The sequence below is a fragment of the Corapipo altera genome, unplaced genomic scaffold (assembly GCF_003945725.1).
Source record: "Corapipo altera isolate COAL_440 unplaced genomic scaffold, ASM394572v1 201, whole genome shotgun sequence".
NCBI classification, from domain to species: domain Eukaryota; kingdom Metazoa; phylum Chordata; class Aves; order Passeriformes; family Pipridae; genus Corapipo; species Corapipo altera.
Window position 1 is genome coordinate 216970 of NW_020884940.1, and position 23266 is coordinate 240235.

A 23266-nucleotide genomic window follows, 5' to 3' on the forward strand; every position below is an offset into this window, starting at 1 on the left:
TGGGACATGAACTCCAGCTCCTGTCACTCCCTGAGCTCCCTTTGGGGCTTCAGGCAAACCCCAGCCATGAAACTGGAGGATTCTCTCTTAAATCTATACAATTCCTATATAACTAATCCACATAACCTGTTTCAAGATGCAACCACAGAGTCCGAGGATCCTTCTCACAAAGACGATGGAGGTGCTTTCTTCAAATAAAAAGAGGTTTATTAAGAGAATGAGAATGACATTGTGGTGTGGGTGTCGTACATCTATTGCAGCATTAAGAGAAACAACAGCAAGTACAAAATCCTGCAGAACTTCTAAGAGTTATCATCATCACAGCCTAGCCTGCCCATGCTACAGTTTGGTGGATCCAAAACTTCATTCCCATTTCTAATGGCAGAAAATCCAAAGATTTTCATCTTTTAAAAAAAAAAACCAAACCAAACAAAAAACCAACCCAAAACAAACAAACGAACAAAAAAGGCAAAACAAAAAAAAACCCCAACTCAGTTTGATATAAATAACTTGCACTGGACATTTTAAAACTTTCAGATTTTAATTACACATAAATAAATATATACAGATTTAGAACAGTTCAGTTTGGCCTGGTTCAAGTTCTGCTCCTTGTGCTTTATTAACTATTACTGTTTGTTTTAGAAACTTGTGTGCTGTTATCTGTAGGTTGTGGAGGTTTAATTAGTCCTGGGTTTAACTTCACCTGCCTTGTCCCCAGCCATGAGGGCAGCAGTTGGGAGGACTCTCCTTGGGACCTGTGGACTGGGTGGTTGTTCCTCCCTCGTGCCAAGGCTTGGGGCTCCTCAGCCCATGGGAAAATCCACAGTGAGTCTCAGTTTGAAGCTGTAAACGGAGTCTGAACCTGCTTTAAATCCAAAGCAGTTCTTCTGGCAATTTTCCTTGGCCTGGTGTTAGGGATGGGCTGTAGGTGGGGAATGGGGAAGGTTTCCTGTGTGTTTGCCTCAAAACCAGTGGATAAATCCAGGTGCAGCCAGGGCTCCATCCCCCTGCCCTTGGCTGCTCCTGCTCTGGGTCTTGCACTGACGAGGCTTCTCCTCTTTCCTCTCAGTTTTTCAGTTGAAGCAAATTCCCGGAGCACTTCAGGATTTCATTACGTTTTTTTTTTAAACAAAACAAAACAAACTCAAATTGCACATGACTTGGCTTCCTGCATCCACGATTTAAAAAAAAAAAAAAAAAAAAAGGCAAAACCCCAAAGCCGTCAGCCTGGCTTCCCTCAATCTCACTACGTCCATTAGAGCTGTTTTCTTCTTAAATTCTTTAAATCCTCTTTTTTTTTTTTTTTTTTTGTCTTTTTTCTGTTTGCTTCACGAGTTTTCCTCCCGCCTTCGAACGCAGCAGAGTTCAGAAAACAGTGCACTGGGGTCGTCTCTCCCCGGCCCCGTCCCGGTGCCACCGCGGGTGCCCGGGGGGAGCTCCCACCGGGGGGAGGCAGCGCGTTATTTCCGATGCTTCACCTCCTTGTCTGACGCTTTGGAGTCCCCGCTGTGCCCGTTCCCCGTGCTGTTCATGAATATTTTATCCAGCCCCTTGAGGGACTCCACCAGGTAGTTCTGGAAGGCGGTGAGGGCGGCGCAGATGGCCGGGCCCCCAAAGCCGTGGGTTATGAGGCTGAAATGAGTCAAACAGCTCTGGACACCGGGCTCCAGGATCAGCGAGGGGCGGCTGTTCCCCAGCGGCGACCGGTCCTGGGCTATCAGGTCTGCAAACTCTTTGCAAATTTGTCTGAAAGAGAGAGGGTTTGGTCATTATACAGCTCATGCAGAGCTGCAGGGACACAGAATCATAGAATCCCAGGATAGTCTGGGTTGGAAGGGACCTTGAAGATCATCCAGTTCTAACCCCTCTGATGTGGACACCTTCCACTAGACCAGGTTGCTCAGAGCTCCATCCAACCTGGCATTAAACATTTCCAGGGATGGAGCAGCCACAACTTCTCTGGGTGTGTCTGGGGGTTCTTTTCATCCTCCCTGCACCAACAGCCACCTCCTCCCCACCAGGATTTTTCAGCTCCAGCCTGTGGAAAGAGTTGGAGCCACTCCTGGGTGCAGAGCTGGAGCCACTGCCACTGCTCCTGCTTTGAAGGGGCACATGAGGCAGTGCCAAAATGCTCCCCCGTGGTTGTGTTACCCTCTCCCATGGAGGAACAAGCCCTTCAGTCCCTGCAGGCCCTTCACCTTGCTGCTCATCTTCCTGCAGCGTGTGAGCCCCTCTCTTCCCCACAGAAGAGGAAGCTCTGGAGGCCAACGCTGCCCTCCCGGGCTGTGGGCACCGAACACGCCGGTGGCTCGCTGCCCTCTGCACTCACTTGGTGGCCAGCAGCATGTTTTTCCTGGTGTGCAGCTCGGCGGGGTCGGAGTGCTGCCGGCACAGGTACTCTGCCGCCGCCTTGGCCGGGAACTCGGTCTCGCAGACGTACCCGAAGTCCCGAGCCAGGTGAATGGCCTCACCTGTGGGCAGGACAGAGGGACATCAGCACCCGGCCCATGCCCTGGGCGAGGGGAGAACTTCTGCAGCAGCTTCAGCCATCTCACTGGGGGGGCTCATTTCTGGTGGGACTGGGGTGCTTCCCTTTGCAGTGACTGCCCAAGAGCTCTCCCCACCTTCAGCTCTTGGTGCAGAAACCACTGTGAGTTTCTCGTTCTCCTCTGCGAGGCAATTAGTCCACATGGGCCAAACGAGCCACTGCCTGCTCTAAACAGCAGCTGGATCCTTCCTTTACTGCCTTTTAAAAGAGCATCAGGAAGGTGCTGGCTTTGGAGCAGAGTGAGGTGTGACTCTGGGCACCTGCTCCGAAAGGAAGGGCAGCAGAGGCGTTTTTCACTTGGGAACATCCCCTGCTGCATCTTTCTCTCCCTCCTTCTTCCCAGATTTCCTGCTTGGCTGTTCCAAACCGAGCAGAAATGGGGGCTGGAGGGTGAAAGAGCGACCTCAGCCCTGTGACCACAGGACAAAGCAGGGCTGTGAGGAAGGGGCAGGAGGAAGGGGGTTACATCCTCCCCCAGTGAGCCGGGGCCCTCGGGCTGGACGTGCAGGCAGCGTATCCATCACCCCGTGGAAATGCCCACCCATTGATGGGATTGATCCATCTCCAGGCGTCCCCGTGGAAATAATCAGAGCTGATGGCCATTGATCATGCCCAACACCCAAAATCCAGGTCAGGCAGGCAGAGCTAATTTGACTTGCCCCCCTGCTGCTCACACGTATTAGGCCATCCATCCTAACAGCATTAACCCAGATCCCAGCCCGGCCTGCCCGGATCCTGGAGCTCAGTTAGGGGGAAGTGCCCGTGCTTCCCACATAAGGACAGCACTTTCCACTTCAGCTCCTCCCCCAAAGAAGGAGCAAATAAGGTAAACCTACAGAATCAGAACTGCAGTTGTTTGTGTGTTAAAAGACAGTCAGAAAGGAACAACTGCTGGAAAACTGTTACTGGGATGATAAAAGACAGCTGAATGAGCCCATGGTCAGAGACAAGGCTGGAGCCAGGATTTATTTCCTCCATGAGTGTGAGAGTGGCTGCATATCTGAATGTCTTAAAAGCAATTTGGAGGTTGGATTAGGGAGGTGTCAGGGGAAACAGGGCAACCTGGATTTGGGAAGAGATGTTAAAGCCACACTGAGCCAGAGCCTGGGGAGGAGAGGCTGCAGGAGAGCACTCGGGGTGCAGAGCAGCCAGAGGAGCCTGCCTGAGGCTCTTTTGAGAACTTAGGGGTGTTTCTGGAGTGGAAATACAGCCCTGCTGCTCCCCTGGGTCCAGGCTGGAGCTGCCCTCATGGAGCAGTTGCTCAAGAGAAGGTGAGTGCTCTGTGTACTCAGTGAGGACTCCAAAGGGAGCTGTTTCTGCCTGGTGCTTCCTGGGTTCCCCAGGAACATCCTCCCCATCTGTGTGAGTGGGTCAGTGTAAGAAAAAATATATCATCAGCATTCAAAGAGACATCCAGGGGCTCTTTTAAATGGTCAGACATTGGGAAGGCAGAGGGGAGAAAACAAATTAAGCCAAGACAGCAAATGTCCAGGAAAGAGGGTGCCTGGGACAGAGGGGCACAAGCCAGTTCTGTGTGAGAGAAAGCAGCAGCACATTCCTCTGGCTGGAACATCCCTGGTACCATCACATGTTCAGGAGGAAATTACATCCACCAAGCACACAGGGCACCACTCCTATTTACTATGAGCTGGCAAGAAGGAACCAAAACATCAGCAGCCACCTGAACTCAAACTGTACATTTTTCCTTCCTTCCTTTCTTTCTTTCGTTCTTTTCTTTCTTTTCTTTTCATGGAAATCAGCCTTTCATTCAGCACAAACCAACTGCCCTCGGTAACAACCTCGGCCTAATGAAGCGGGTCATTTAATTTGCTGGCGACAATGGGGATGATTTTCTATTCAGGATCCGCAGGCAGCTGCCTGCCCCGCGCCGGGCACGGACACAATGGATTCCGGAGCTCGGAGGCAGGCGGAGCTGTCATTCCATTTGTTTGTGTCCCGTGTCCTTTCCTCCCAGGGCGCAGCGGAGACATCATCATTTCCACAGTGCAAAGAAGTAGGAGGGGAGGAAACAACCGAGTGGCTTTGGGCAGGGGCACCTCACACATCCAGGTGGGGATGCACATTTTCCGGAGCTCGGCCCTTAACGCCACGCTCTGAACAAGGGTGGCTGCTGCACACCTGAGCTCCACCCGAGAGACCTGGGAGCTCTTTGGCATCTCCTTGATGTCTCACTCACCCTCTGCTGTGCCAGGGAGGAGGGAAGCACTTGGATGAGGCACAGAGCTGGGCGTGGGGATGGAGCCCTGACGGAGGGGTCAGCGTTGTGCCCGAACTGGGGGCACGGGGCTGCAGAGCAGCTGTGGAACCTTGGCAGCTTTGCTCAAGCTTTTTTGTGTTCTGACTCTGTGACCCCACTGATAGCAGAAAGGAGGGGTACCCTGAGCTCCAGCCAGACCCACTCAGCATCCATGGGGGTGCCTTTCCCATGGGCTATGGCTGGTCTGACAGAAATGCCTGAGTTTTGGAAAACAGTCACAGAATCACAGAATGGTTTGGGTTGGAATAGACCTTAAAAACCATCCAGTTCCAACCCCCTGCCATGAGCAGAGTCACCATGCTTGGACATTTTCTTGGACATTTGCTGTTCAGCCCTCTGCCTTCCCAAGGGTCTGTTCATTTTAAAGGACGTGTGCTTGGATCAGCATGGAGGTTTACACAGGGGACATTCCCAGGCTCAGCTGGTGGTGGCTGCCCCATACTTTAAGTGTTCTGGAAGTTAAGTTTGTGGAAAGCTGGAAATGAAGGGAGTGGAAGTTCTGGCACTCCCACCCTCTGTGGGAGCAGCTCTTACCTTCCACGAGGGATGTCAGCAGGGTGACGTTGGCAGCTTTGCGCCTCCCTGCAGGTAGATTTAATCCAATTTTCTCTAACCTTTCCCTTAAACACCGACCCCCATTTTTTGATTTGGCTCTGAAAAGAGAAAACAAAGAGGGGAGGGGAAATTCAGTGTAATTCATGTTAAAATAACCATGGTCCCAGTTTAAGCTTTGAGGTTTGAAAAGACAGAAGAAGAAGAAACAAAAATACTATTCCCCAATGTACCAGACACCAGGTTTTCTCCTCTCTGTTTATCTGAGAGGTAAGAGCTGGTGCTGAACACAGACCCCAGGGCTCTTGGAGCAGCTCACCTGCGGAGGACCCCACCGAGGAGGGAGGCATTGAGACACTCGGGGGGTGAGAGCCTCCTCTGCACCTCCCCGACCGTCACCTTGTACTTGGAGGTGGAGCTGAGGAGGGACAGGCGGCCGGGCACGGAGCAGAACACCTCGTTGGGATTCGTCACCCCTCCAACCAGGCCATCCTTGTTCATTGACAGGCTGGAGATGGTGGTGCCGTTGGCCTTCGAGGGGATGGGCACTGGGAGACAAGGAAGGGAGAGAGAAGAGGAGACTGTGGCTGAGAGAGCCCGGAGCCAGGGACGCTGTGTGGTGACTCTCTGGGCAGCTCTGCAGCCTCCCACACCACGTCCTGCCATCCACAAACAGCACAACAGCTGCTGGGATGTCTCAGTTAGTTCCCTGTTTTCCTCAATGAAAGAAGAGATGTGGGGTGATGAAACTAAACTAAGTAAAGGTCACAGAAAGGAAGAAGCCTGGATGCTGCTCTTGCCTGCGTTCCCACACCTCCCAGCTCGGCTGTAATTAAAGCCAAGGTTTTGGGCTGGTCTCCTGGAAGGCTGAGGACTGTCCACAGTGTCACTGGCTGGACCTGTGAGCAGGTCCCCTCCCTACCCCCTCTGGGAGGTGGGTGGCAGGGAGAAGCCTGGCTGGTCCCACTGGCTGGGGCACCGATCCCCTCCCGGGATCACGGCTGCCTCCCAACTCTGCCCCGCACACTCTGCATCCCACCGGGCAAGATCAACCCCCTGAGCCACCACCTCCATTCCCTGCCCCAAACCCGGGAGCTGCTGGGCTGGCTGAGAGCTGTGCTTCCAGCGTGCACCCATGGGAACCAGGGGAGAGAGTCTCTTTGCCTTCAGCTTTGGGATTAGCCCCACAACCAGCCGCAGCCCTGAACTTTCATCATCCCTCCCTTTTAAAGGAAGCTTGAGAAGATCAAACCCAATTTATCCAGCACAGACTTCCCTTTACTTAATGGGCAAAAGTCAATTAACACAAGGTTAGGCACTGGTGACTGCAGCATTGCATCAGGCCCGTGGCGTGACACAGGGATGAAGGGGCTCAGTTTTCCCGTTTGTCATTCCATAAGAAACGTTCTTAGACGCAATAAACCTTTACAGGTTAAAACTGTGGCTGAGACTCGTGCCAAATCTCTTTGGCTTTTATGTTCTGAAATCAAGAACCAATTTAACTTGGGGAATAATACAGGTTTTGAAGGAATCCAAAGATCATTTTGTCCCTGGCATTCTTTGTGGTTCCTCGGGAATGACTGCTCCACAGTCAGATGGTTCCTGCAAGTAACACAGCAGCGAATGCCAGGGTGAGGTGCAGGGTTTATAGAGGAAACACACATGGCCAAAATGAAACAGAAATCCCAGAATTAATAGGGGAGGGTACAGGGACTGGACCTATGAGGGGGTGCTTACAATCAGCACATTGTAAATCCAGCTCAATGACTTTTAGCGTGGCAACGAAAATCAGCACTTTACATAAAAATGGCTCATGTTTTAAGACTAAAGGATGAATGGCAGTGAACTGAAGGATGTGGAGTTTCCTCCCAACATCAAACTTGGACAAAGTCAAGGAGTGAAGGGCGGGATGCACCAGTGCCCTGCTGGAACCAGCAGCTGCGGTGGGTGTTTGCCACGACTGAGGCTGCTTCAGGGATGTTCAGGGAAGAACAAGTACAGGAACATCCCCATGAGACGTAGGAAACCAAAACTATTTCCAGGAAGCAGCGACTTCAAAGCTTTCTTCCACAGTCCCGGAACAGGTTAGGGCAGTCTCCAGGGGATCCCTTAGAATCAAAAGTCACAGCGTGGTTTGCAAATACCCAAGGCCCTGCAGGTCCCGGTCCTGGCGTGGGGGTTCTGCTGCAGCAAGGGCCACCCCCCAGGCCAGCCTCCCTAGGAGGGAAGGTGTTGCCTGTAGTGTGGCATGAAGGGCTCTGCATAGGCGACCCCCTCTGCCAGGTGTGTTGTACGTGTGTCTCTGTGCATGCCCACGATCATGCGGGGACCGCGTTCGAGCCGCATGCGTGGCCAGGGACCTGCGGGCACCAAGGGATGGCAGAGCCATGCAGGGAGAGGGATTGTGCCTCACCACACACCCGAGGGACACGGCGTCTGGGGAGGGGGCAAACCCATCCGGCACCAGAGCGAGTTAACACCAGAGCCCACGGAAAACAGGGCTGGGGAGGGGTTGGGTGCATCTCTGGTGCGTTTGTTGGTCACCCCACACGCAGCAGCAGGCGGTGGGGAGGCACAGGTGATGCTGATGGTGCAGCATGGAGACACCACAACACTTGGCAAACGTGTACTGGAGCTTTTAGGGATGGTGCTACTGTGAGAAACAAATCCCCCTGGAAAGCTGTACCCCGGACCCAGTGCAGTGGGGTCGGCCCCGCTCCAGGCCACGAGCAAACGGGGCCAGGCACTGGCACTGAGCATGGATATTGGCACTGCTCTTCTGCCTCAAGGCCTCAGCCTCAAGCCTGTCGCTCTGGGCTTGTGCAAAGTGGGACAGGGCACCCATGTCACGGGGAGCTCGTGCCCTCACGGGGCACACGAGGGGTGAGAGAGGGGCAGAGCAGGCGGCAGCGCTGGGAACTGAGCCGGTCCCCAGAGTCCTGTAACAGCTTCATCCATTAGCATTGCCTCAACACAACAAGAATAAACAAAGCCACATTCGCCATTAATTATGAATTATTGTTATTTGGCCTCACCTGCTGCTGTTTGCCTGGTCTGATCTGCAGCTTGTTTGCCCATAAACATGCTGCAGGAGGGAGACAAGCTACCATTAAAGCCTGACAGCTTTGTTTCCTTGGCTTTTGGGGAACCAAAATTGTCTCTTGTCATCTGAGTAAACCAAAAGTCCCCCTCGATCTTCAGTTGCTGCTTTCCCGTTCCCGCAAGCAGCAGGTGATCGGAGCACCTGAGCCAGCCTGCAGACAAGAAGGAAGCATGAGAGCGGTGCAGGGGAGGCTCAGCCCGCGGCCGACAGCCCCACGCCCCCGGCGCCGACCCCCTGCGCCCTTCCCAGCCGGGCCAGGGGGGCTGCAGGCTCCTGACCCCGCCGGTGCTGCTCCCACAGCCTCGTGCTGAGGGGCCACCCCGGCCACGGCGCAGAGGAACGACCCGCAGGAGCCAGACGGGGCTTTGGTGACGGGGTTTGAGGCACTGAACGGCCCCAACACGAGTGGGGGCCCCACGGGGCAGGGGGGCAGCTGGGCACAGCACAGACCCAAACCCCACATAGTGCTTTGCAGCTGGGAATAGAAATGTCCCATCGTGTCACTGCACTGGTCACCCATTCTGAGGTTCTCTGTGATCAGCCATAAGAGACACCCATTTTTGGTGTGGGTGAGGACCTTTCCCACAGGCTCTCACCCTGCTCATCCCCCTGGCAGGGGTTTGGGTGGGCGTAGCTCCCACTCCTGACTATGGGTTTTCAGCAGAAACACATCCCAGAGATGCTTGTTCACACTTTACACAGGTTGACAAGGGAAGGGTGGGATACTGGTGCCCAAACCAGTGCCCCTCCAGCCCTGCCTGATGAGAGGGATGGGGCACACCTGGGTGACCCCACCACACTCCAGGAAGGTATAAAGGGCAGGGTACAAACTGGGTTTGGGCTGATTCAGCCAAAGAAAGGGGAAGGAGATATCAGCCCACCAGCAACTACTCAGAAAGCCTCTGGGAAGTGGAAGGTCTTTCTCTCTCACAGCCATCTTTGCCATCTGAACTTATTATATTTTGAGGCTTGGTTGCTCCACTCTGCCCCCCTAAATTTTTTTGCTCTCTTCTTTAGCTACCCAGTGTTTTTTCCCCGTGGGATGGTTGTTTATTCAGATTAATCCTGCTACTTCTAATTCAGCAAATCCAGGTGAGTTTGGCTGCAGGTTTCACCAACTAAAGCCTCTGTGAAGCATTTTGACCTATCAGGCTCCTGGATGCAGGTAAGCACTGTGGGCAGCCACAGCTCAGGGGGGTTGGACTGGAAACGGAAAACTGATTTTGGAGAAAGGTTAAACTGGCAGACCTCAAAGAGCTTCATGCATTACTAATCCTCAGCCTGGTGCTGGTGCAGCACCAGCCACCAAAGCCATTAAATCACTCCTGGCTCGAGCCGGCTCCTTAGTGCAGCTGGGGAAAGCTGAGGCACAGAGCAAGTTAAATGATTTACCAAAGATCAGGTACATGGGCATGACCTCTGTGTGTGTGTGCAATTCCAGTCTGTGGGGATGCCTCTCCAAGTAATCCAGGCTTTAGCTACTGCCCAAGTGCTGGGAGGGTCTGTGCTGCAGACTGATCAAGCACAGCCTCTGTTTTTATAGCTCTGGATTTTCTGTTGGTGCTGTGGGGTAGAGCTGTTTGTCACCACATTGTCCTGGCTCGTGGTGCTCTGAGGTTTTGGAGTTGGCTGCTGGGAAGGGCACTGTGGCAATAGCAGGTGTACAGCCCCTTGCTGGGAAGGGAAACAATTCTCACTTCTTCTGTACAACGTCCCAGGAAGCTTCTCCATCAGGCTCAGCATCTCTCTGCTGCCTTCAACACCTCAAGGCAGGTGCCCCTTGCAATGCACCCTGTTTCAGGTGTGTGTTGAGCAGCAGTGGAGAGAGACACGAACTCCCACACCAACCACCTGCCTCAGTGCTCGCAGCAGGTACACATGGCTTTGTCTTCCCTTTGAACCACAGGACTTGTGGTCTCCCACCAGAGGTGCCTTTTTTGTGCTGAGTCAGCTCTGGTTTGTCTTTTAAATGTGCCCTGGGTGTAGCTGGCAGATGACGAAGCTCGTACAGCTCCTTCTGCTGTGGCACAAAAGCCCCTGATACAGAGAGAGAGGGTGATTCCAAGCAGTTCTTGGTGCCCAAGGACACCAAAAGCTTCATCCCTTGACTTCCCTGAGCTGGAGGACACTGCTTGCCTGGAGTTGTCTCCCTGTGTCTGGCACAGCCAGCATGGAATTGTGTTACAACACAGGGCAGGTCACCACCCCAATTGGGGCTTGACTGTCTCCATCAACAAATTGGAGATAATAATATAATATAATAATGTCTACCTGGGAGGGATGCTGTGATACCCAATTAAATCTTGCCAAGTGATCTCTGGTGAGAGCTTTCTTCAGGTGAGAATTCCCTGGGTGGTGAATGTAGCCAGGAGGAGCTGGTCCATGGCCTGAGCACAGGATGTGATGTGCTCCTTGGAGCAGCAGACAAGCTTGGAAAGGCAATTCCCATGAACAACATGAGGTCCTGACACCTCTGGCGATGCTGTGGGTGGGATGGAATGTCAGAGCCGTGTCTCTGTGAGGGTTTTTCAGGAGACAGCCGGGAGAAAGATTAAAACCACTTCTGAATGGATCCCTCGGCTGTGAATCCTGTGGATGGAGCAAGGAGCCTTGTGCCTTCAAAGTGTTCTAAGAGAAACCACAAAGTTTCTGCCACTTCTGTTCTGGCTTGCAGAGGTGGGTCCCTCGGCTTTTAAGTTCCAGGTCACAGAAAAGGAGCAAAACAAACCCAATTCTTCAAAGGCTTTTACCTAGAAAGGCTCGGAGAATTTCGTGCTTTTCCCGGAGAAGTTCCAGCACAGACCAGTCCACAGCCCTGTACCTCCCTCTTCCCCTGGGTTGAGGATGCTCCATGCCCAAGCTCCTGCTCTCCCGCCACTTCCTCATCTGTGTTCACAAAAGTTTGTGGCTGGAATTATCCCTGTGATTCCTGGAAATGGCCACTTTGATATGTAAATATTCAGTGAAAAAGGTGCATTTGCAGCTCGGGCTCTGTGTGCAGGCGCTGCCGGGAGCTGCAGGAGCCGGTGCCAGTGCTCGGGGTTTGGCAGCACAACACCGACCTCTGGGTTTAAGGGAAAAGAAACTTTGCCTACTGAAAAAAAATAAAAAAAGTACTGACTCATTTCCACAGGAGAAATGTGCTGCCTGCTTGCAAAATGATTCGTAAGCAGGAAAATCTGTGGTACTTGGGAATTGAGTTGCTTATCATGGTGTTATTTGTTCTGTTCCATTTCCAGCTGGAGCTCGGTGTGCTGCGAGGGGAAAAACAAGTCCAGAGGGAACATGCAAATCGCTGCCCGTCTTACAAGTCAGTTTTCTTCTCTCCTCAGATGCATCACAGGTAAATTCTCCTCCTCAGGAAGACGGAATCCCTGGAATATTGGGGCTTTTGTTGAGACATCCCTTTAAAAGTTAGGGTGTGCTACAGCTGAGATTGCGTTTTAAAGAGGTATCAGTGAATAGCCCCAGGAGACAACCTGGGATAAAGCAATCGCTCATCTTCAGGCACCACAGCGCTGTCTCCAGGCCCCTCAAAGCCTCTCAGCCCCCCGCCCCTCTCCGGGGCCGTGCCCCGGTCAGCTCGGCTGCCTCGGGCATCGCTGGGGGACAGAGACCGGAGGGGACACCGGCACCCTCCAAACCTGCGGCAGGTGCCGAGGTTTTGCTTCCACGACTCTGCAGCTGCAGTGAGAACAGCCCCAAACTGTTTGTTCCCCACACGGGGGTCCTGCCGCTCTGCCCCGCGCTGGGCGGGGGGAGCTCTGGCTGATGGATGTTTGTGTGCAGCCCCTGATGGAAGTGCTGCAAAGGTGAAGGATTGCTGTTGTCTTCCAGGAAGAGCTGTCAGTGAGCTCACCTAACCTTCTTTTGAATGTCTCTGATGTAAATTATAAGATGGAGGTACATGCATGAAGAATATCGGGATGGGGGTGTGAGCCAGGGGCAGCTGCTCCCGCCATCCCTCTAAAAGCCCTTTTTCGGGGAGGAGGTGCTGCAGAGTTCAGCTGCTCCAATTTCCTGGTGTTTCAGCAGAGAGGTATTTATTGATGGTCCAGGGAAGGAGGTCAGAGCCATCAGCTGTATTTCAAACCCGCACTCTGTAATTATCCTCTCTTCCCAGAGGGGATTATACAGGTATTTTCTTTATCTTGAATGCACAACCTGAACCAAGTCCCAGTGTCAAAGAGCCTCTCTAGGAACCACCATCATCGGCCTTTTCAAATGGAAGGATGGAAAGAATCTTGGGTTTATCTCTGTGCTTTCCAGATTGCTGAGTCCTGATAGGGAAATGGATCTGGGACCCTCTCAGGAGAGCAGGGATACAGCCCCAAACTATTCCCATGAGAAAGCTGATCAGGAGAGGTCCCATGCCTATGCAAAGCTCCCATATTTAACATTTTGTTTCCCATGCAAATCAATTCATCAGATTGGGAGAGAAATGTGAAGGTGCCATGTGACATTAATTGCATTTTTCTTTCTGTGCCTCTGTTTGACCCAGCCCTGGCCACGTGTCACTGCAGGTGTCTCCTGGGGAGCTTTGGGAGCTTTTGGGAAGGTTCAGCCTCCCCTGAATCACTGGGTACCATGTCTTGGTTAAGGATGGTCCCTGCACAGTGCATTGTGTCTCGATAGGAGTGGCCACCTGATATAATATTAAAATTTACTCAGGCCCCTGTGCTTCTGCAGGGCTGGGAAAAGGATTAGTAAGAGCTTTGCAATTAATAATTTCAGCTAATGCATTTCCCTGCTCTATCATTTAGGAATGACTTGGCCTCAAAAGTGCTGCTGTTCAGAATAGTTGGTCAGTTTTTTGGAAGCTGCTCACAATTAATTCATGGTGGGTTCCCACACATTTCCCTTCCATACTTCATTCTGTGGAGTGGGTTCTGCTGTCTGGGGAGCCCCCGATGTTGCAGCCTGAGCAGTAACACCCCACTGGAAAGCACCAAATATTAATGATTAAAATGTCCCCTTAAACAGTGAAACCCAAGTGTCTGAACCTTCGAAGGGAATGAATGAAAAGGATTTGGATTCTGCTTTTGAATGTCAAAGTGTGTTGGCACCTGTTTTCTGCGCTGTTGGTTAGAAGCTGCCCTGACACAGCGACTTCATGGGAGAAGTCAGTCTGGTATTTCACATTATTTCCCTCCTCCTGACTCTAAATTTTTTTCTCCTAGACCTGCAGCTACACCCCCTTGTATCTACACCAGAAAAACAACTATTTAAATTTCAGTTCAATTACTTAACAACCACTTAAAATTCAGTTCAAATTCTGCTTGTGTAGAATTCACGTTTCACGGCACAAACCACGCGGGTCTTGGGAAGGCAGGAAACAGAAACGGGAGGCTGGAGAGCCCGAGGATTTAAGCCAGAGGAACTGGAAACCCACACAGCTCCGTTGTGACACCAAGGGAAGTTTCCCTGGCTGTGCAGCAGTGAGTGCTCCCAGCCCTGCACGCACCATCGTTCTGCCTGTAGCATCAACCACCCTCGGCTTATTCCTTCAGCAGCAAAAAACATTTTGGCACCCGGTCTGTGGGATCTTTATGTGTTCAAACAGTTTAATCCACTTTACAGTATCATGCTGGAGAGATTTTCCCCTGTATTCCCTATAGATGCACCTGAATGTGTGGCTGGGATCTACATAAGCTAAAAGGGGAGAACAAAGCTGTGGTGTCTCAGTGAGCAGTGGCGGATCCTGTGGAAGCCACGGTGATGTTCCTGTCAATTTGTTAAATGTATTTAGATTATTGAAGGGTAAACGACCCTTCAGCAAAGATTAGACATGAATAATAATTTTAAAAAATTCTTCTCTTCATACAGAGCTCAGTGCCAGGCTGCAGAGCTGGCGGGATTTCGGTCAGGGTCTGACCACAGCAACCCGAATCAGCGGCTGCTCCGGAGCCACCGGCCTGACCAGGAATCCCTCTGGGGACAGGCACTGCTCACCCATTTTCACAGAGAAAATGCTTTTACTTTTCCTTGCTCAGATGCCTTGGGTTTCCAAAACCAGTGTGTTGGTGGGACAAACCCTCTGGTGATGGTTCTTCGATAGCTGCCCCATCTCTTACTAGCTGGGAACTTGTACTCGGAGTCACTCTGAATACCCTCGGTCAGATCCTCTGCTCACACCTCTCCAGCCCTGGGCTGGTGGCTCTGCTTTCTCCCATGCATGTGGCCACCTTTGGGCTCCCAGGGAGCCCTGGGGACACGCCATCCCCACACAGGCACCTCACTGGGGACACCACTTGCTCCCTGGGACCTGCCTGACCAGTCTGCAGGGAACAGGGCCTGACCCCATCCCTCGTTCCCTGGCGCCTCAGCACTGGGGTGACTGATGCCAGATAAATGCCTGAGATAGAGGGTGGGGAGACTCAGCCCGGCTGGAATCCCAGGCACGCACAGCAGACACTGTGATGGATTTTTAGGCTGTGGGGATGAACCTGCTCACAGGTGGTGATCCTGCTCCTCAGCTGTGACACACTGTGCTTGGGGATGTTTAATGATACCTTGGGCTCATTTCCAGCAATTCCCTCTCACCTCCCTTTCTTCTCTTCCCTTTCCCACTGATCCACAGTACTTCACCTCTCACCAACCAGAAGGTGAGACCTGGACGTGGCAGAGCTGGGCTTGGGACAGGGCACAGAGAGCTGAGCACGCAGCAGTTCCAAGCATCACATCCACATTTGCTAATTAGTTCCTCCATTAGGAATCAAAATAAACAAACAAATGGAAGGACAGCAAGGGTGAGTAATTCCCTGGATCACACAGGAAAGGGTGGGATGGTTTAGTGGTTAGGGTGCTAGTCTAGGACTTCAGAGAACCTCATTTAAGCTCTTTGAATAATTAAGACAGATTGCAAACTTTTTTTTCTGAGATCATATATCTTGAAATATTACTACACTGGGAGGAATGGTCTGTGTTTGCCTCTGCTCTGCTGCAGGTTTGGTGTGACCCTGGGCTGGAGGGACATGGATAGATCCCTGTGGGTCTTGCCTGTGTCTGTGCTGCAGTGGGTGGGTGGCCTGTGGGACCCCAGTGAGGCAGGTGCTTGTGATGTGGCACAATCTACAAAAATAAGATCTTGGCACCACCTCCTTTGCAGAGACAAACACCATGTGGCGTCCCCTGGCCGAGGCTGCCCCACTGCCAGCCCACAGGTGAAAGAAGCAGCTCCTGTGGGAGTCAGGGTGGTGACAGCAGACACTGAGCTGCAAAAACACCTCACACACACAAAAATACCTCCTCAAAATGGAGGGGCAGATGCTCTAGAGCCAGCCCAGCATGTCTGTAGTAGTTTCTTGCTGCTGTCCATGGGGAAGTCTCCCCTGGAGTCCAACTCCCGGAGCAGAGGTGCTGCTGTTTTGACTCACGCCACACGCCAAAAAGCAACCCAAGCTGGCTTTTCTGAACCTACCCTTTAAGAACTGCTCTTTATTTCTAACAAAGAAAAAAATTCATTTAAAAACATCTAATTAAACAGTAAGTCATGACAAGGTACATGAAACTTGGAGATAACACATGCCTGGGAGGCACTGGGGAGGTTGAGACAAAGCCCAGCGCCTTCACCGGTACCCGCGTGTGTTATCTCACATGAACACACACCTGGGCTTATCCTGGTGCAATTATAGGACATTAAAAATATAATTTTAATGGAGGAATGGTGATCTGGATGCAGTTCAGAGTAAAAAACTTTCTTTCAAGTCCCTGTGTTTGATTAGTAGGTGTTCCTGCCGCGCACCGCGTGCGCCGGCATCGGGAGGTGGGACCATGTTTTGAGGAACGCTGCTCTATCTCCCGGTGTGTGTGAGGGCTTGTCAAAACTTTAAAGCATTTGGGAGCAGTGCTAAGGCAGCAAAGCTACCAGTCAAGACCCAGCTTGTCCCGGGTGAGCCCCTTTTCCCACTCAGGCAAACTTCCACCGCAGATGAAGCTGCAGAGAGCAGGGAGAGCTCCTGGTTGAGCCCAGCACCCTGCAGCTGACTGGAGGCCAAGTGCCTCCACCCACAGCCCTGGACAGTCCTCTCCAAGCCCTGTCTTTGCAGCCCCAGGTGTTTTACAGGATGACTTCATTTATTACCTTGCTCATCACAGGAAATGATGTTTATCTAATCTACCATTCTTTCAGGATTTTTTTTTTTTTCTCTGCCACATCTGGTTTCTTACATTTCTTACAGCTCAGTTCCTCCCTGCACCGAAACAAAGGAGAAATGGCACCTCTGCCACCACACCAGTGCCCTGGTCCCACCAGCACACGGAGCCCACGGGGAGACTTTGCATCAAAACCTGGAGCTCGCGTGCAGTGGCGAGTGGATCTAAGGATTTCGGTCTTAATCTCCTTCCTCTGCCGCATTCCTTAGCAGTGACAGCTACTTCGTGCAATATTCTTGACTGTGGGCTCTGAGGCACAGCTTTCCATCCGTCTGTCCAGCATCCAGCCAAACAGGTCCACATTCCTGAGCAGAAACAGCCAGCACTGCCACTCGGAGCAGCTCGAAAGCCTCGGGTGGAAATCAGAATGATTTCCACAAACATGAGGGAGAGCGGCAGCGGCCAGACCCACAAACACAGGGCACAGGGGCAGGACCAGACCCACAAACACAGGGCACAGGGGCAGGACCAGGTCCTGCTGCCCCACAGTGAAGCCCGGGGACGTGTGCCATGCGTGCCAGGGTGCCAGTGCGAGCCCACGCTGGTTCCACCCTGCTCTGTCTCTACTCCAGGTTGTAAAATGCCACAGCCAAAACTCGTGCCTGCGAGCGGGTGCCCAGGCCCCCGTGGCTCACCCCTCTCCTGCTGCCACAGGGCCCTGGTTCTCTCTGACCCACCGCTGGCAGGACCCCCGGCTGCTCCCACACCCCAAATGTGTCTCCGGGTGCCAGGGAAAGAGATTTCTATTTTTCTTTGTAATAAAAAGGCTCTCTGAGAAGCTTTCTGCTGATCCAGAAAGGATGTGAAAGCAATAAAACCCCTCCTTATTTTACAACCAAGCTGCAGGATTTTTTGCTACTGAGAGCAGGGGCCTAACGCTTGATTTCATAACCAGAAAGTCACGCTCTCCTCGCCCAGCTGAGGGAAGAACCCACATCAGGAGCTCAGGGCTCATTGGGCCTCCAATTTTATGTCTGGGGGGGTCTCACAGCTGGACCTCAATAGCTGACCTGGGCGACTAAACACCAGGGAAGCAGGTGAATGGAGCAGAAAATGCCTGAGCTGCCGTAAACTAAAGCAGCCAGAGCCCTGGACTAAACTTTTTCAGAGTTAATTTTAATGTTTTCAAGTCAAATATCTCCCTGGTCTTATAAAAATTCTTGGGAGGAAAAAATAAATTAATACTAACAGTAATAATAAAACCACACAAACAAAACAACAACAACAAAAGGACCCAAATATTTCTGAAATACTTTTGGAAAAGAGGGAGAACAAACAAACGAGATATTCATAAAGGCTCTGCTGCCCTATTCAGGATTTTATCCATTTAATTCTCGAGCTAGATCTAGCCCCTATTTGTCGCGACAGCAAGGGACTCGTCCTCCGTTTTTCTGTCACCTCTCCCTGCTCCAAGCGAATTCCCGGCTCTGCCTCCCTCGCACACCTCACCCCGCAACCGCCCCGGACACCGCACATCACCCCAAGGGACGTCCACGGGGATAACGAAACGGAGCCGGTCCCGAGGGCAAGGGTGGAAATGGAGCTTTGAGCGCCTGTTTCCAGCCGGGATCTGCCTCCCCGGGCTGTCCCCGCCGCCGGGACCCGGCTCTGGGCGCTGCTCTGTCACTGCCGGGACTGCGGGTCGGGGACCCCGGGGGGAGTCCCCGAGCCCGTGTTGGGGCTGATACCCCCTTGTCCTCTCCCCACGCTGTTTCCTAAAGTCCGGGTTACCTGCAGCCAGGAGCCCTCGGGAAAACACCCCGGCGGGGGGGAGGCTGTCAGCACACCGCGTCTCTGAGATCCCCACAAAATCCCTGGAATTATATTAACGGCTGGAACCGTGGAAGTTTGTTTGAGAAGGAAAAGGGGGGGAAAGAGACGCGCAGCCAGGGATGCTCCCGCAACACGCTCCGAGGCTCCGGGAGGCTTCTTCCCCGCCCGCGGCGGGGCCCGTCGGTGCGGGGGGACGAGGGGACACCGGCAGGGACCCTCCGTGACGGGACGGTCCTGGAGCCCCGGGATACGGGACGGGACCGGCTGCGGGGGCAGCGCGGGGCTGCGGCCGCTTCCATCCCGTCCCGGGCTCTTCTTGACTAAACTCGCCTCCAAGGACGGGAGTTAAAGGGGGATTTGGGGATTTGGGGCAGATGATTAATATTTTGTTGAACCAGGACAACAGTATCTCGGCAACTAATTACGGAGAGATGTATCTGTTTTCACAGGCACAGATTTCTATCAGGTTTCTATCCCACGGCCATTCCGTCAGGAATTCCAGGATTAATCGGTACTTGAGATCTCGGCGCGATTGAGGACAAAACTGCGCTTTTTAGGGTTTACCCTCACTCCTTGCAGAGAGGAGGTCCCCGAGTCTCGCTGCCCACCTGCCCCCTCCTACACCGCCCTGGACCCTCCGATGGTTTTAATTTAATTGTATTTTTTCCTGGGGTGTCATTCCCCCGCGGGGCCCCGGGCTCGGCCCCGTTGGGGCACCAGGACAGAGCTCAAAGCTGGAAGAGCCAGAGCAGTAAGAACGACCACGCATTACATATTTTAAAAAATTAAATAAAGCCGAATATGAAGGAATTTGTTCCCCAGGCTGAGCAGAGAGCAGCGGCGTTCGATCGGGCATTCCCGGCTGCAGCTTCTATAATTCCTCAGCTTTCTTGTGAGCCGAACTCGCCAGTTTTGGGGTTTCCAGGGCTAGGGAAGGAGCGCGGCCCCCGAAATACGGGCGAACGAGGACTGGAGCCCCGGAGCGGTGCCGGGACAGAGCCCACGGTGCTGCCGCTGCCCCAAGGAACCCCCGGTGCCTCCGTCCCGCCCTTCCCAGGGTAATCGCCCGCGTCCCCCTGCAAACACCATTTTGGCTTTGGATTTATCGATTTCTCCGGCGAACTCGGGGCTTCGCCCTCCAAACACAGCAATAATAATAGAAAAAAATAATTTAAAAAACCCCAAACAAAACAACAACAATAAAAATAATTTTAAAGGGAAAAAAATAAGGAAGGGGGAAATACATATATTGGAAAAAAAAAAAAGGAAGAAAGAAAAAAAACAAACGAGAACCTGCGTGAGAAGAGCAACTCCGCAACGGGGGATGCGGGCGACCTGCTCCCACCGTGCCCGCCTTCATCCAGGGATATTTAAATTTTATTTTTCCTTTTTTTTTTTTTTTTCCTTTCTTTCCAAGACTAGAGGACTAGAGAATCCCTAGGCACAAACCTGGCACTGAACAACAACAAATCCCCCGGATAGGAGAAGAAAAATTCTAACTAATGGCGCGTTTGGAAAAAGGATGGGAAAACCCCAACAAACCACTGTAACTCCAGCCGAACTTCCAGACAAATATTGCCGCTGCGGGGTGTTTCCCGAGGGCTCCTGGGTGCTGCTGCCCGGCCCGAGCCGTGGAGGCAAGGCCGCTCCCGGCCCACGCACCCCGCAGCTTGTCGCGGGCATTTCTCTCTCCCGGGGGTTTGATGAAACGCCTCTCCTGCGTTCTGATTAAAGCTCAATTAATGCGAGTCATTAATGCCCCGCTGGCAGCCGCGTGTTCCTGGAACAGCCATTTCCAGGGAAAAGGGGCTGCGGCGAAGCGGGAGCGCCGCTCCCCCCGTGAAACGATCGGTGGTGGCGGGGATTGGGATCGCACAACTGGGATGTTTTTCCCGGGTCGCCGGGGCCGGGCAGTCACCGGGGGTTCGGCTGCGGCCGGGACCGGCACCGGGACTGCGGGGCTGCGGCCCCCGCCGGGCCCGCGCTACCGGACCCGCCCCGGCGGCGGCGATTCAACGCGTCCTTGCCATGCACACATTTCTGTAAAAAATCGCGGGGAGAAGCCACGAGCAGCGCTGGAATATTCCATAGGAGGGGTCGCCCCGAGCACCGCACCGATCGCTCCTGGTCCAGACCCCGTTCCCTCAACGCCCCGGCGGAGGGTTCAATACAAAAATATTTCAGGGAGTTGAGCTGTTCTACCCACGGGTTCTTTGGGAAGCAGAGGGGATGCTCAGCGTGCGGGGGAGAACCGCAGACGGGAGACCCCGAGGGCCGTGCGGGATCCCTGCCCGCAGCCCCGCTGGTCCCGGAGGGAGAAGCCGTTCCCCCCTCTGGTCCCGGAGCGAAGCCCCGTTTCTGGAGTTGCAGACGGGGGGGTCTCCGTAGGCCCGGTTTTGCCGAGGCGGGGGGGGACCGCCTGGGGGGCTGCGGGACGCTCCCGTCTGCGGGGACGGGTAGCACCGGCCCCCGCGGCTGCGCCACCTCCTCTCCCCCGTTAAACGCGTCCTTCCCCCCGCAGAACCCCGCCGAACGGGCCCGATCCGCCGCGGCCCGGGGCTGTGCGAAGCGGTGCGCGGCCCGCGCTGCCTCCCCCGCCGCCGGGCGCGGGGCTGTGGCCGGGGGTGGCGGGACCGGGAGCTGCCGCCAAGCCCCACCGGGGCATCCCCGGGGCTTCCCACGCAAACCGCCCGCGGCCGCCGGCGGGGAGGGCCCCGGGGCTCCGCGACAACCGGATCCGCCCGTCCGGGTCCCTCTGCCCCCGGTACCGCGAAGAAGCGGCGGCCGCGGTACCGCCCCGGGGAGCGCCGCGGGCCGGGGGCGGGTGGGCGCGCTGGCCCCGCCGGGACCCGCCGCTTTCGTTTCAGTCTCGTCGGGAACGGCAGCGAGCCCTTCCCGACGGGCGGGGGGGGGCCTCGCGGGACGGCGGTCACGGGGGGAACCCGACGCGGGGGAGCCCCGAGGGCAGGAACGGGCGCGGAGCCCGGCCCGGTGGCGCGTCCCGCGGAGCCGCCGCGCTCTTACCTTTCTTGATCACGGACTGATCGAGAAGGTTCATCCCGCCGTCGTCCACGGCCTGAAAGCACCGAGGAAAGAGCCGTCAGCCGGCGGCTCCCGGGGCGGGCGGGCACCGGGACAGTGCGGCCTCGGCCCGGTGCTCTCGCTGCCCCCGGCCAGGAGGAATCGTTGTGGCACGAACGAGCCCCGGTAACGGGGATGCCAGCGCGGCGGCCCTGCTTGCCCGGGGGTACGGACGCCGCGGGGCTCGACCTGTCCCGGCCTGGAGCCCCCGGGCGCACAGACGGCGGGATCGGTCGTTCCCCCCCAGCCCCCGGGCACCCTCCCGGCGCTCCCGCCGTCCCCCCGTACCTGGATATCCTCGATGCCGTGGTGACCGAGGCCGTGGAGGCCCAGCGGGCCGTCGGCGAGGCCGTGGCTGCCGTCGGGCAGCCCGTGGAGCAGGCGGGGCACGGCGGGGTACTCGCGGCGGGGGTCGAGCCCCAGGGCTCGGTGGGTCTGCGAGAGCAGCCCCGGTTCGTCCTGCCGGCCGCGCTGGGGGGGCCAGGCCGGCTGCTGGTGCTGGTGCAGCGGGCTGAGCGCCGCGTACGGGTCCGCCAGGTGCGGGTAGCCGGGCTCCTGGCCCTGCGGGTAGGGCAGCGGCGGCTGCGGGTACGGCGGGGGGAAGTAGGGCGGCTGGAAGTCGGCGGCGGGCGTGTGGCAGAGCGGTGGCGCCGAACCGTAGGGTGCCTGGTTGAGCGAGGGCAGCTGCGGCAGGCGGGCCCCGGCCGGCGCCCCGGGCAGCCCCTCGGTGCGGTCCTGCGACGGCGGAGACGGCGGTGAGGTGAGGTGAGCGCGGACCCCGGACCCCCCGTCCCGTCCCATCCCGTCCCATCCCGTCCTGTCCCGTCCCATCCCGTCCCGTCCCGCCCAGCCCGCGCCCGTCCCGCACTCACCATGCCCGGGTAGCTGTGCACAAGCATCGGTGCGGGCCCGCGGCGAGCCCCGGGCGGGCCGGGCCCCGGGGGTGCCCCCGTCTCCGCCCCTCTATCCCGCCGAAGCGACGTCTCCCATCGCCCGCCCGCTCCTCTGCGCCGGCCCCGACTCCATGCACGCCAGTTATAGCGGCGGGGGCGCGCCCGCCGCCCCGGGAGCGCGCGTCAGAGCGCGGGGACGGGGACGCGCCGCCCGCTCCCGCGGGGCCCCGACGGCTCCCGACAGCGGGACGGCGGCGGGACGCGGCCGGGGCTGGGGGCGAGGGGCGCCCGCCGCCCCCTGGGAGCGCAGCCGGTGCTACCCCCGCGCCGTCGGGCGGCCCCGCTCCCCGCCCCGCTCCCGCGAGGTACCGCACACCCTCCCCCCGGTGCCACCCCCGGGCCCCCCGCCCCGGGCCGCGCCGACTGAGAGCCCTGTCCCGGAGAGCCCCGGGCCGCCCCGGGACCGAGCCCCCAGGGTCAGGAGAATCCGGGGGTGCGGGCGGGGTGTGGGGCGGTGGCGATGCTCTACGGTTTGACTTTATTAGCCCGAGCCGGGAGGGGGGCCCCGGCCGGGAGCGCACCGATGGCCCCGAAGGCAGCTGAGACCTCCCCCGACGAGGAGGGAGAGCCGCAGCCCGGACTGGGGAGAGAGAGAGAAGTGTCTGGGGGTGCTCCGGGACTGGCTCTCTACCCGAGGGCGGGCGCCGGCTGCGACAGAGGCAGGGGAAACCGGGGAGCACCGACGGGCAGCGTGCCTGCCTCCCCGCCCTCCACCATCCCTCCCTCCTCCTCTCCATCCCTCCCTCGCTTTTGGGCCCTCCCTCCGGGGCAGGGTGAGGCGGGCCCGCAGCATCGGGTCCCTGCGCTCGGCACTGGGCACGGAG

At 55.7% G+C, this 23266-nt stretch overlaps 1 protein-coding gene across 1 annotated transcript; it reads right to left on the bottom strand.

Moving 5' to 3' along the window:
* Positions 1–189: 189 nt before the first annotated feature.
* Positions 190–22388, bottom strand: TFAP2E (transcription factor AP-2 epsilon). The gene is made up of 7 exons (XM_027661441.1): positions 22362–22388; positions 21778–22224; positions 21433–21484; positions 5698–5926; positions 5361–5479; positions 2330–2471; positions 190–1746 (listed from the first exon to the last, which is right to left on the bottom strand). The coding sequence occupies exons 1-7, from the start codon at positions 22386–22388 to the stop codon at positions 1461–1463; spliced, it is 1302 nt and encodes a 433-aa protein (XP_027517242.1). The 3' UTR covers positions 190–1460.
* Positions 22389–23266: the final 878 nt, after the last annotated feature.